Genomic DNA, 14,779 nt, shown 5'->3' with positions numbered 1-14,779 from the left:
AGGCTGAGGGGAGCCCTTATTGCTCTCTACCACTGCCTGAAAGGAGGCTGGAGCGAGGTGGGGGTCGGTCTCTTCTCCCCAGTAACAAGCGATAGGACAAGAGGAAACGGCCTCAAGCTGCGACAGGGGAGGTTTAGGTTGGATATTAGGAAAAACTTCTTCACTGAAAGGGTAGTCAGGCACTGGGACAGGCTGCCCAGGGAAGTGGTTGAGTCTCTATCCCTGGAAGTATTTAAAAGCCAGGTAGACATGGTGCTTGAGGACATGGTTTAGTGGTAGACTTGGCAGTGATAGGTTAACGGTTGGACTCGATGATCTTAAGGGTCTTTTCCAACCTTAACGATTCTATGATTCTATGATTCTAAGAAAAACTGTTGGTATCAGCCATAGTTCAGCAGAATGAGTTATGGAGAACAAAGTTTGAATAACCTGTGCAATCCATAAAGCATACAGGGACCGCAGAGTCGGGCAGCCTGTCCTGCCTGACAGCAGCACACAAACACCAGCACTGAAATAAGCAGCTCAGTAGCACAGTTAACCAGGGAAAGGTTATTTATTTAAAAATCGCATCTTGCCCAACTAAAACTACAATGCACCAATTGTTTTCTTCTGCACCAAATCACTCCTCCAAGAGTAAGCACAGCCTGAGCCTACGCCTAATCTCATCTCTGTCTTAATTATTGCTTAACAAGTAGAACTCAGTTTGATACACTGACATTTTTTAACCATTTAGAGGTCTCCAATTACCCTACAGAAGATAAAAAAATGCAGAAACAGCTTTTCCATTCTAGTCTTCAGAGGAAGCGTTTGCTTTTGGATGGGAAAGGTGAAGAAGAAAAGGCTCAAATACTCTTCAGGCTGCGCACATGCAAACCCTGCACTGTGAAGAGGCTTCCCTCTGCATGCACCAATGGGTGCTTTTTGTGTATCTTACTGAGCGACTTAGGAAAAAAAAATCTGATTGCATTTAAAGCCTTACATTAAGGAAAACAAAGATTTTTCAGCTGGAGGAACCAGTACCTTTGCTCAACAACTTCTCTTTGCTCGCACAGTAAGAAAAAGTTCTGACAACCGAGTGTAGACCATGAAGCCTCTTTGGAGCAAGACCACATATCTATGGTTTACACTGAACTCAGAACAGGGCTTGCAAATCTGATGGTAGCTTAAATGTTAACTTTTGACAAGGGCAGCCATAGCTTCTCTTGGCATAAAAAGCCCAACGATGCAATCAATGACAGTTTTATTCATTCAGGCGCACCTATTCTATATTCCTAACATAGCTGTAGAACTGCTGCTCTTGTTTTCAGCACGACGCACCTTTTTCACGTCGCACTGAGAACAGAGAACAGCCATTTTGCTCCTGAAACACATGCAGCATGGGACTGAGAACAGACACATTTTCATCTCTGTATCCGTTGGAGACTTTTGCTCTTCTGAGTTATGCTGTCTCAAAGAAAAAGAAAAAAGGAGAATCTTTCTTCTGAGTACATATGATCACCAATCAACACACTATCAAAAATGAAGGCTGAGTGTACAAATTCTTACTTAGAAGAACATCAGAAATTTTGTAAAGGCACAGGGAAATAAGTCATCGCATTCAGCCGGTTCCTTCTTCTCACCTCCGAACAAGAGTAAAGGAGATTTCTGCTGCCATTTTTTTCAATTAGTTAACAGTAATTTTTCCTTGTATGGTAGAGATTCTTACTATTACTCGAGGACTCAGACCACAGAGCATACCCCCAAGAATGAGTAACGGTCTCATTTTCCATCTGTGATATGGCACAAGAGCCAAGGGCAAGCCACCGACACTGGAGTATTTGGACTGGGAGTTTGAGTTTTGCCTTGTGCTCTTGTCAAAGGGCCACTGTTGAAAGCCTCCAAATAGGACTTTATAAAAGTGGCTTTTCAAGGTTCAATAGAAATTCAAATGAACTTATTTCCTTTGTGAAGGATTTCTGAGTCAACTTTTCCAAGGGAGGGGAGAGGAAATATAATCAGAAAAGGGGGTTATTCCTAGTCTAAAAGAGGGAGCAGATCTACACTAAGTCATCCTTTATCTTGTCATCTTCCTGACCACAGCATTGTGAAAAGCCCACAAGCAGAAACAGCAAACATCAATGAAATACTGTGCTCTTCATATCATTAAGTCCTGCAATGAGGAGGAAGGGAAACCATAGTATCTTTCAACCCTGTCTTTGTTACTCACACCACGCCTTCTGGAAGGGACAATACGTAAAATGTTATGCAAAACCAAGTCATTCCTGGTAGCTTAGGAAGAAGTATTCATTATAAGGCAGAAAACTTTCATTTCAGTGTCTCCTTGTTGACTGAGCTGACAAAACCTGAAAAAATCTGCCACAAGACCACAACTGTCCTCGGGTGGGAGGAACATTACATGGAGCACCAAACAGTCCTGCTCCCCTGTCCCATAAACTTCTTCACCGGGGTACACCGCGGCTCCCAAGACCAGAAAGCTGGATGCATGGGGACATGGGTGGTGGGGTTGAGGGAAGGTTGTACCTAGCCCTGGGTCCTACCAACATGCCAAGAGGCATGCAGCTCAGGCAAAGTCGCACACTCAAAGACTCACCGGTGCCAATCTGCAACAGGTAACGATGTTGCTCTGCACTGGAACCGGGGTTACCTTGACAGCTTTTGAACTCTTCCCTTTAAGACACATTTTCTGGGAATCTGCCTATCTGGGAGCTAGCTATCAATCATCACACCAGATACTGGAGAAGTATAGTGCTTTCTAGTGAAAGTTTAAAAACAAAAAATACACTCTCTCAATAACTGAAAGGAAGGCTTGATTTGAATTTCTAGTCTGCACATTTCCTTTACTTTCCATCTAAAAGAAACAGTATTTAGATGCAAGCGTGTCAAGCGATATGAATCATCTTTAAAGTATTCAGTTTAATTAGACAAGGATAAAGAGGTTTAAACAATGTCACTGAAATCTAATTCTCTGTATTAACCTCTGTCATAAAGCAGAAGAGTGAAATCAGTAAAAGTGAAAAAGTGATGGTTTAGCTAAGCTTATTTGTTACAGCCACTGCTCTTGAACAAAGTGATTTTTATGGCCATGAACCTCCGTAAGAGCAGAAGTCAAGGTCACGATAGCAATACATCATTCTGGGGGAAGAACTGTACTGTAACCTCACAACTGTGCACTGCAGGAATAAAAGGCAGCTATGACTAGCTACTTTGAGAATAAATCCTACTTAAAAAACATGACGTATCTACGCTGCGGTATGTTCTGGTAAGACAGACGAGTCAAGAGCTCACGCTCAATGAAGTTCCCATCTCCTGTCTTTACAAGAGATCACACTACAGAGATCAATAGGAAGCTGTGGAGCTGTATCCAGACTTCATTTACACTCTGTAATAAAAAACCTACATTTCTTAATAGTATACAAACCAGATATTTAGGATTTCAATTCAAAGTAGATTTTTTGTTGCAGAATAGTTGACTTTGCTGATGCTATAACATATTTGGGAAAAGGAGATAGGAGAGGACATGGATGAGGACAGGTAACGAGATGAGGCTTGAAAAACAAGCTGTGCATTTTCTTCTGTGTGGACAGAAAAAGATAGCACTTAAATGCTATTTCAATTAAATACCAGTACAGCTTTATGCTTCAACGAGAGTGTTTCTTCCAGCACCACCTCCGAGTATGGCTTTTACGCAAGGAAAAATTTTATGGGTGAGCAATTAGAGCAACCTCCAAGGTTTCTGCCTACAGGGCACTTTCGCTTGGAGCACTTGATGTTCTCTTGACCTAGGAGATAGTCTGGAAGTGGGGGAAAAAAACCCAAACACCCAAAACCAAAGTCCATACATTTTTAATGTTCTTCTCTGGGCAACCAAGTGGCAATGCTTCTTCATTACTTGACAAACAAGAGAATCCTCCAAAGAAGGTTTGGTTTTATAGTGCCTTGTCAGAATCAAACAGCCTCAGTAAAGAACGGGTGGGCCTACACCATGCAAATGTTCGATAAAAAGCATGGCATAAGAGATGACAGCAACAAAAACAATGTGGGGAGTGAGAGACACAAACTCACGAAGTCTCATTTTAAAGAAGTTGTCTGAATAGTAATCATTTACTACCCCCATGATTATGCAAGAAAATGATTGCATCAGCAAAATGAAAGCCTGTACAGAGAGACAGCAACATTCATTACTTCCCAGGTGAAATCAGAAAGACTCAACCTGGAAACAAAAGCTTCAGCTCCTCTGTGGTAGGGTGATTAAGCACAGAAATGGCTGAAGAGTAAAAGGTTTTGATTTGCCATGATACGGACCTTAAAGGTGCATTCAAACATCTTCCCTGAAGATAAACTTTCATCCAGGATAAATTATTTGGCTCAAGTAGATGGAATTCTGAATTTTCCTTCTGGACTCCCATGACCCGTTGAAGAAAGGGGACCTGTCTGTACGGAGCTCAACATTCCCACAATACTTCTGGCTGTCTGTTAAGAGTCAAGGCCGTACCACCTTTGGAGGTTTAGAGCAGCGTTCTTGTCTGTACAACAGCTCTGTCCACAGCAGAAAGGCCTGAGAAAGATAAGCACGGCACGTTTGCTAGAGGAAAGAGCTATTCCTACTTGGTGGCGAGGTACGGTTTCTGACTGCGAGCCATGGGCAAAGAGTCTTTGTAGTGCAAAGTACAAAGTATGATACAGTCCAGATGTAGCCCATAACAATGACAACCAAATTCTCACCGGAGGGATACAGTTTTACATGGCATAATTCCCTACAAGTGAAAACTATGCAAGCCAAGAGAAAGATATAATCTAATTATCTCTGGTTTCTCAGGACTGAAGGAGAGAAATTTAAAAGCAAACAATGCCGTGTTGCTCAATATGGAATGCTGCAATATAAAGAAGTGAAAATTAAAGCACTGCAAAAAACATGTCAATTTTCAATAGATATGGCACTCACATACATTAATATTTCTGACAAGCCAAGAATGTCAGATTTCTCAGCACAATATGAATCACATTAGAATTAAGAACAGCTGAGCCCGCACAACAGATTATATAAGTATTTATGAAGCACAGGAAATACTCCAAGCCAGCAAGTTCAGCTGTATATACGAGTATAACTAGTAACTGTTATACTACATGGATCTGATAAAAAGCCACTTTATTGACAAGATAATTACAACTTAAAAAAGTACTAGATAAGACATTGAACATCTGGGCAAAATGTAGGGGCTGTTAAAAATGCCCTTTAAAACAAGGGGTCTGCTCTCATTAAAAGCTGTTCTCTTACCAAGACAGAAGGAAGGCCGATGAATTACGAAAGCAATTCAAGTTCAGCAATGTTTTTCTTCGCTCAAAATGGTGGATTTCAAAAATTTTGGCAAAATGTCTTGAGGGGGAAAATAATCAGCATTGTACCCAAGCTCAGGAAAAAGAAAACACAGGACAGAAGACTCAATGAGCAGCAGCGATTACCTGAAGCTATTTACCAGACAAGATTGAAATTGCCCATACCTGGGTCATCTTTCGAAGAAGTCTTATTTGGAATCGTTTAAAGTGTTTTCTAATATTGGTTGGTAAGAGCTGATGAGACTCTTAAAGAAAGCCACTTAATTTAATTCACTTGGACGTGAACAAATTAAAAGCAGAGTTACAGGATATAGTACTAATAACGCAGATATGTCACTATAAGATTTTGTTGCGCCCTTAGTCGGTTTGATCCACTAAAATAGTAACTGGTTGTGATGAGAAATAAGTTTGCTAAGCATTTTTGAATCCTAAAACACCACCACAAGATAAATCAGTGATCTGGGATGAAACATTGAAACTGAAGTAAATGAAAATGCAGGGTAAGACATTTTGGTTTTATGAAAAGTATTGATTCTTTAGCCAAGCAAGCAGATTAAAATAAAATAAAAACAAAGCATATAGGAGTCCTGAGCAGTAGCACAAAAACTAGCACCACATTAGACTTCTCACCGAGATTAACAACAGATCAACAGCAAACTCAGCTCCACTGCAACAAAGGTGCGATCTTGCCCCCCAACCACCGCTCGAGGCACACATTGCAATCATCACTGCCACCTCAGTTATCATCCCCGGTCTCCTCTTCCTCACCACCTTTCCTTTTCAAGCTACTCTGCCTTCGTACGGTGAGGAAACGGTGCAGAAGAGGCTGACGCGGTAGGAAACCAATGCCCCTGAGACGGGCAAAGACAGAGGGGACAGCATTAAGACTGGCAAACTACATCCACAATGTCCCAAAGCTGTGGCGATGGCACGTTCCTCTGATGGAAGAACAGGAGGTGTAAGCTGCCAGACATTTCGAAATGACAACAGTAAATGTATTTCAGACAATATCCTACCTCCCCTTCTCAATCCCGCTCTAGACATCTCCATTTACATTTGCTTTGTATCTGCTTTCACGGCATCCCATTTTTTTAACCACACAATCTTAGGTTTGTGCTCCTGGGTGCCAGCTCAGCTGCCCATCCTACTTACACCCTCAACTTACACAAATAAATATGTATTCATTCTTTTCGGACTCAGCCTAAATATCCTTTCATATGCTTCACCCAGACTTCTTCCCTCTTTCAGATGCCTGCAGAGATCACTCCATCCATTCCTCGGTGGTTCTGAGCACTGCCAAGCACTAGATTTGGGACTACGTGACGCCCGAAATCCCACCATTCAATCCACCTGCCAGGGCTGTCTCCTTCGGCGCGAGGATGGTCTCATTCCCTGCCCTCCTCAGTGCCCTGGTGTGGAGGACAGGTTGTGAAGAGGAAGAGGAGGTCAGCACCGATATCAAAGCAGCAGCAGGCGGGTGCCCATAAATACAACCACCACCAGAGATCAAGGTAAAGGTGCTCAGGGAACCAGAAGAGGTCTGAATTATTTTTTTCCAGGTAGATTACAGATAAGAAGGGACAAAAAACCCCCACAAGCATCAGTTGTTTGTTCACACATTCACAAGACCTAAGGGTGAGCTCCATCCAGCTGGGTACCTGCTTTGAATGACTTTTCAGGGTCAATTTTGGAGATTGTGTAACAGTTTTGTTATGCTCTCTCTCTGTGGCACAATTTTACAAACCTTTAATCACAGCACTAAAAGGTGGGAATGCGAGTGCAAATCCCCATCCTTAATTGCTTTGCCTGGTTCGGAGTGGGAACTTTAATTCAAGTCTTCCACTCATCAGGAGGGTGCCTGAACCATCAGAAAACACAGGGATTTTTTCTGGCTCGCTAACCATTAAATAGCTCACACAAAGTAGAAAAGGAACAGACTCAAATACTCCTGCAGATTATTTTATATTAAGGACATTCAAACTTCTGAGCCCAATAACCCACATACCAAACGTTTCTCCAAGATCAAAAGCCACATTTTCTGCTTTCTCACACACAATCCCGCATCTCCACTTCATCCTCCCACCAAACATCCCAGTCACGTTATTTTCAGACTGACTGCTCTCTAAAAATTGTTTGGGTTTGCTTCGTAACAGCTATATTAAAACCCATTATGAGATGAGCAATATCCAGATAGCTAAGGGACATATCTCACGTTGAGCTGCTAGAGACGGGCATAGCTTGAAGTCACATTTCAATAACCTGTGTCCTGCAGCTGGGCACTCTCTGAGGTTTGAAAATCAAGCACTAGATAAAGCTGAACCTAAATTTCTATTGTTCTATGCAAATGCTATAGTCAGCTAGTAACAGATGAGAACCTAAAAATCACACAGAACTGGCTTGTAGCTGAACAGGACGTAGACAAGGAACTTTTCCCAGCCTCGCTTTAGGCTTAGATATATCAGTGGCAAGGGCAGCTCTGGCTGGTTCAGCCACCAAGATGCTACTCAAATTCACAACCTAGTATTTTAAACACATTGTGAATGCAGACTGCGGGCTGCAGGCTAACATGCTTTCAGGAAAGAACAGAAGAACCTGCTGTTACACTGACATATATCAAATTTAATCTGTAATGGCTTTAAAATTAATTAAGCCTTTAAAATAAAATGAGTTTACATTTCATTGCAGATCTACTTTAATCTGCTGTATTAGAGAATAAGCAGATATGTTAAGTTTCTCAAGATACAAAGTGGACAATCAAACTGAAAAGCCTCTCACCAACTCAGGACTAGATATCAAAGCATTTAAGCAACTCTATCAAAACAGGCCATGTTTTTAGGGGAATTGAAAAAAAAAAGTCTACTGGTTGCTTATAAATTTGGCTCCAACTACAGAATCGCTCTTAGTGCTCCTTCACAAAGTGTTTTGCAAATACTTTCCAAAAATACTCTCCTCATTAGGCCATAAAGCAAGGAGCAGGACTGCAAGCTGGCCACCCAAATCAGTTATTTGCTCTTTCACACTAGATTAAATGTTGAGTAACCACCACCTTCGGTGGAATTACCATGGTGTAAGTCAGAAATGAGGACAGAATTTAGTATAATACTTCCACTAATTCTTAGTTACTTGTGACAGAACAGGAGGAGGTGATCTTCTGATATATTTGGAGAGTACTAGGACTGCAAATAAACTCTATTTCTGCAAGTCAGAACAGAAGAGTTATGGCCAATTTTGTGGTCTTTAACAAAGAATAGATGCTCTTTGCTCTACGTCAGCTGCTTACAGACTTAAATTTTCTCTTAAAAGCATTTACCCTTGTATAACCTACTGCCTATAAACTTGCTTTTCATTCACTTTTCCCAGACCTTTTAGGAATATTTCATGGATGCACAGGGGTCTGCAAAATACTGCAACCCATCAAGTCAACATCTGGGAAATACTCACTCTCTGTAGCACCCATCGCTCTCAAACATGCTTGCTATAAGACTATACAAACTCCACTACACAGAAAAACCTGGCAAGTTTAGAGAAGGCATAGAAATGCTTTCAGACCCTTTACAAGCACCCTCTGTAGATGTGTCAAACATCCTACTTGCAAACATGAAGACAAACCTTAATAGCATTCAAAACTTACCTGGGACCTCACAAACAGCAGTCAGCAGCACTAGAGATCCCAGATGTGGAGGAAACAGCTGGAGTTCCGATTTCTTCACCAGGCAGCTGGAGATTTCCCAATAAAAGTCAACGCAGTTTTCGATCCCAACTTTTCGCTGTTCCAGCTGCATGTTGTGGATCCCTGGGGAATGCAGTGGCTGAGGAATTCCTGGTAGCATGGTTTCATAAAGCAATGTATGTATCTGTTTTGTTTCTTATTGTCATGGGATTAAATCACATGTTGAGCTTTACTTTGGCTAATAACATAAGTCAAGAAGTAGAATCATACAGAAGAGATTCCACAATATGCCAGTGATATAGGAAGAGAACAAACTTTAGCCTTTCAATACTATTCCAGTTGCAAAGAACAGTATAAAATCTTTGAGGTGGTGGTAGCCCCAACCAAAGCAGAGGGGAAAGACTAGAGCAAAGAGAATTTAAATGCTTCAGTCCAGGTTGTTTGGGGAAAGACGTGGCAGAGCCTGTTCTTTGCTCGTTTTCATCACCTCCATTAGTTTTACTTTCAAAGGTACAAAAGTTCTGTTATACACTATGGTAAAAAAAGTGTTTTGACATGTAAAATAAGTATGCTTCCTTCTCGCACACTTATGCCAAGATATGGAAAGACTGTATATTCTAAACATGTCATTTGTCAACAGCTTGTAAATCAGGTTTTTTTAAGTAGTAACATTAGTCATTAATTGTTTTAAATTTAACAAGTGAACACTCAAACAGGAAATACGATACATAAACAGGAACAAAGTCTTTAACACAGCATTCAGTAAATACACCAGTTGAAGTCTGGCCAGTCTGTTAGTAACCATCATCAACAGTTCTAAACACAACTGTTGGTTGTACAGCGTAGGTACTCCCACTAATGTTTGTATAGTTTGCTACCGAGCAAGGAAAAACATATTTTTTTTTTTTTCCCCTACTACCCTTTAGCAGTAATGTCTTTATATCTAGTCTCCTTCCTCTCCGAATTTTTTGGGTCCAAAACCTTACTGCAACTTTTGGTTGTACATTACTCTCATGACTGAAACCAAATGCTTCCAGTTCCCATTTGTGTGCCAGGAATACTCACATACATCCCCCTTATTCAACTTTTATTAGTAGTAAATGGACACCAAACAGATTCAACTGCAAAATATGACCCCTATTTGGTCCGGTTTTGTCTCTTAGTCAGTACATGAACTTGAGGAGGAAAGGTGAACCTTTCAGAAATCCCTGAAGTGGCTGCACTGGAATCTGAGCAGGGAAAGCCCAGCTACCCACAGCTAAAGACCAGTTTGTTCCCCCTTCTGAAGTCCAGCTTCTAGAACGAGTTTTATGCTTCTATTTACTGGTAAAAATTACATTACAATTCATGAGACATCTGAACTCCTATTTGCAGGGGCAAATTTGAGTACCAAACGCATTACCAGAATCGTGTGCACCGGAGAAGGGAAAAGGAGTAGAAGAGACAAACATTGAGAGAAAATGTGTAAAGTGGTATTCATGTTATTAAAACATTACATTAGAAATAAACAGAACATAAACCAAAAAAAAGGTTTTAACCAGGTTTAACTTTTTTTCATTTTTTAAATTCGAATTGACCCAAAGCAAAAACTTACATTGCAAAGGAAGAACAAAATACATGATGATATTGGTAACACAGTGTTGCATGGAAGCTAGACCCGTGGGCAGGTTGCTCTTGTCACAATGTCTTTGGGGGCTCTCGACAGATTTAACTGAGAAAGTTAGGATCCAAATTTTTTCGTCTAGCCCAGGTCCACCCTGGTAAACATGTTACATATTCTCTTTAGCCTCTGGGTATTTATCTGATGAGTTTGTCCAGATGTGTTCTCCTACAATTGCCAACTAGAGCCAGAAAACTGAATGTTCCACGTTATCCCAAGGAAGCCAGAGTTATTCCAAGCATAATGAATTTAAAAAAAACCAAAACAAACCCAAAACAAAACAAAACACTCAAGAGCTTTTCAAACTAACAAGTATTGTCTATAATGTAAATAGTTTAGAAATATGGTAATTAAATAATCTAAAAAACACTCTTACTCTGCTGTACATTTATAAACATAAATATTTACAAAAACTTTCTGCTTTGTTTTAAAGGATGAGGTTTGCAGTTTGTTAATGATCAGAGTCTTTTACTCATACTGATTCTTTGGTGTATTTGCCAATTTTTTAAGGTTTATTAAAAGTGTTAAACTGTGAATTGTAAGGTAATGGAACTAGGCTACATAACAAGTCTATATTATGCACTTCTCCTTCCACATTCTAGTCCGAATGAAAAACAAAAGTTCAGTTTGTTCTTCAAAGTATTTGTGCACAATATTTAAAATAATAATAAAAAAAAGACCAGATTCCCCATTATTGAAATTTGGGTAGGATTAACAATGAATAATCATACTTCGCTCGCACTCGAGCACATGTGTAACTGAAGATCGTGAACGGGACTATCAGTAGGTTCAGACACACAGGTGCTGCGGCACTTTGCTGAATCAAGGTCAGAAAAACCAGCTACAAGAGATGGCTTAGCATCGTAAGAGAGGGTGAGGCCTTCCCTCCACCTTGGGGAGGGGAGAAAGGATAGGGTGCAAATTAATTTAAAAGAAAGCCTTTTTACTGGCCTGAAATGTATCTGTGTTCCCTTTAGATGTCAGTTACCTAAAAGAAATAACCAAAAAACAAACCTCAAACAATAAATAATGGAATTACACATTTCTTCATTAAATAGCATTCTTGTTACCAACAAAGTCTTCCATAATTTTCTTCAGTCACAGCAACAGACAGAACAAATAATTTGCCTTAAGATAGACTGCAACTAAAATATACTCTAGATTACCTTAGAAAATATTACTGTAAAAATTCAGTGGGGAAGGACATTGGTTTAGACCAACTTACAAATGTAGTGAATGATACTAAGTATTTTTTTTAAAAAAAGAAAGCAATTTTAAGGTTCTGATCTCATGTCACAAAGCTGAAGATTCATGCTTAAAACCTGCCAGTCAATTCTTAACGTCTGTCCTGTCTCAGTACTGCAGAGCTTAAAGATCACCACGGCTGATCTTTCTTGCTGCAGTAGGAGCCGACAGACACCATCACGCACACAAGCTCACACGTAAACCCCACCCACGCTCTCCGGTTGTTCCTACTACAATGCCACCACCATTACGTACAACCTGGAGGAAGCACTATAAAGCTCTACTGCCTAGAGGTGACCACCGCACAGACCGCGTGGTGTTAAGGTTGGACATACTTGCTCGCTCGTGCTGCGGAGACACGAACTTTTGGTCACTGCTCAAGCAGGCTAGACTTGAACCGATACAAGTTGGAGATAAAAAGGTTCAACATCCCATTACCAATCCTCTGAGCCATGAATCTCCAAAATCCCTTATTGTTTGGAAACCTGATGCAACGCCAGGCACAACAGGGAGAGATAATCCTCCGTGCTTGCCATAGTTCCAGTGCATCCGTTATCAGCGATAAGGTTCGTGCTCAAGGAACTGCAGTCCAGGGTTACAAGATATCAAAAGGAACTAGCACAGTTAAATAATATGAGTATACCTGCTTCACCTTGCTTTTCATGTTTTTAATATTAAATATTTTGAAAGTGACAGTGTTAAACTTAAAAGCCACCATTGTTCCTTTCATCTTTCCGTTTCCATCGGTATAATTGGTACGAAAGCACTCCTGATATTAGAGAGGCTCTTTCGGAGCCAGTAGGATGGCAAAACAAAAGTAGAGGACACCGGCAAGAACCTTATGATGACTCGGTAATCCCTTGAAAATAAAGCGAATGAAACAACTGCACATTTTGGCCCAATCTTTTTTTGATAGCAAGAACTTAATTTTTTTTTTTTTTTTATGATCAGAAACAAAACTCTTCAACAGATCTTTTTAATACCTAGTATGAAAAACACATTCAGTAGCCAAATTTCAGTACTCCTTTCAGTTGCTGCTTTCAGATTAATTGGAAACCACTTAATGTTTGCAGAATTTAAACTTTCGGTATGAATGGGGCTTTTCTTGTTAGTGCACATATAAAATTCATCTTAATAACTTATGTGCACTTCCCACTTTCTAACCTAAACCAAATTGAATTTCAGAGCAACCAAAAAAAAAAAATTCATCACTGCCTTTAAAATAAAAGGGTTTGGCCAATTTCTCTTCTTTTTTTTTGTTTTTTTTAAGTGGACACAATTTGGCTGAGAACCCGTAGATAAAATTTCAACTGAAAGTGAAATAAAGCAGGTTATACATTCATGAAATTCAGGGAGTAATAACGAACAGCAACTGCCGCATCACTTTAGTAATGTCACATCAACACTACAGCGAGGCAGCAGTTCCTATTCTCACAAATAATGCACTGAGACTAAATGAGGAATAGTGTGGGGCGGGGAATCACACATAAAGGGAAAATACATCAGAAAGATTATTGCACAAGAGGCACTGTATGAGAAACAGAATACATTGGCTTCAAAAAATCTAAATTTGCTTACTCTTATGTTAATGTAAAAAATACAGAGGCTACGCCTCTTTGTAGTGTACTGTCACTGTTAAAAATAGACTTACAGTCGCCTATTTAACAGGGAATGTCAGGAAAGAAGAGGGCCTGAATTTTATGGGCATCCCAACTACAGTAATTAGGAAAAGAATAATATAAAAAGAGCCAATGTATAGACCCTCCAATTGAATAGGGCAACTGCATCTTTTCTTTAATTTCCAAATTATATTCATACAGTACCCTACGACATGTTGATTATCAACTCTTTCCTCTATCCTGCAAAAACATACACCCTGGCAGAGACAAGAGTCCCAACAGACAACAGGGCTCCGGAGGTCTTTCTATCAGTATCCTTTTGCAGGACTGGTGCCTTGATTTCCAAACTTTATTTTCTTGAATAATTGCTCAGCATGCCAATTCAAACCAACCACTTCCCTTGAGAGGCTACCTTCCATCTCCACTGCAACTCTGCACACTTAATGTGAAAACAAACAAACAAAAAACCAACAGCAATTTTTAAAATGTAATATTGTATAGAAAGCTTGGACCTTGTAAACTTGGACCAAGAAACCAAAAATTAAGACCTTCTAGCGTGTGGTATAAAAAACCCAAGGAAGTGTATACCTGCCTTCTGACTTCACAGAAAAATCAGAATTTGCATAGGATATACTTTGTGCAAGGCAACAAGCCTCTTCAGTATCTGGAATATAACTAATCTTGCTCAGAGTTCTTCTCTTCATGGATATCAGATATCATCAAATTTGTGTTTTAAGTAGTCTTTCATGACCTTGGCAATGGGTAGTTCATCAAGTAGTTTTAGGTTTTGAAGGCCTATACACTGACGGATTTTAATTCGGCATAGATCTTGCAAGTTTCTGGGCTGCCCTGAAAAGACAAAAGGAACACATAAAAGTAAAATGATCACATTTTAAACATACTGTAAGAGATCATTTACTCAGTAAAATCACAGATGTTTGCCGTTTTCTAAGAGGCAGAGGGAATGGAAAAATTAAAGAGAAAAAAGGGTGGAAGTTAATACCTTTCTAAGGAACAATAATTCAATGAAATCAAGGGATGAATCCTAAAAACATTTTTACATGCACATAATTTTACTGATACCAGTGTAAAGTGACATTATCCATGTGAGGATTCCCACGAGGTGGCAACAATTGTAGAACAACATAACTCCTCCATTTAAATTTTTGTGGATTTTTTTCTATCCTTGTAACACCTGGGGGAAAAAACTCTCAGTCTTGCTTCTTTTCAAATATTAGGACAAAAACTTCT

The 14,779-nt window shown here is 39.9% G+C and overlaps 1 protein-coding gene across 7 annotated transcripts in view; it reads right to left on the bottom strand.

Moving 5' to 3' along the window:
* Nucleotides 1-10,587: 10,587 nt before the first annotated feature.
* The window catches only part of ASB7 (ankyrin repeat and SOCS box containing 7), a 31,813-nt gene continuing 27,621 nt past the window's right edge, over nucleotides 10,588-14,779 (bottom strand). For 4 of the 7 annotated variants that reach the window (XM_082322072.1, XM_082322074.1, XM_082322073.1 and 1 more), the window contains one exon: nucleotides 10,588-14,377. In XM_082322072.1, coding sequence (XP_082178198.1) covers nucleotides 14,238-14,377 — 140 coding nt within the window. In that variant the 3' untranslated portion in view covers nucleotides 10,588-14,237. The remainder of the gene's footprint in view (nucleotides 14,378-14,779) is intronic. The other 3 variants (XM_082322076.1, XR_014229207.1, XR_014229208.1) reach the window with 3 other exon arrangements.

The sequence above is a fragment of the Platalea leucorodia genome (genome assembly GCF_965183815.1).
Source record: "Platalea leucorodia genome assembly, chromosome: 9".
Lineage (NCBI taxonomy): Eukaryota > Metazoa > Chordata > Aves > Pelecaniformes > Threskiornithidae > Platalea > Platalea leucorodia.
This window is presented reverse-complemented; position numbering and strand designations above follow the sequence as displayed.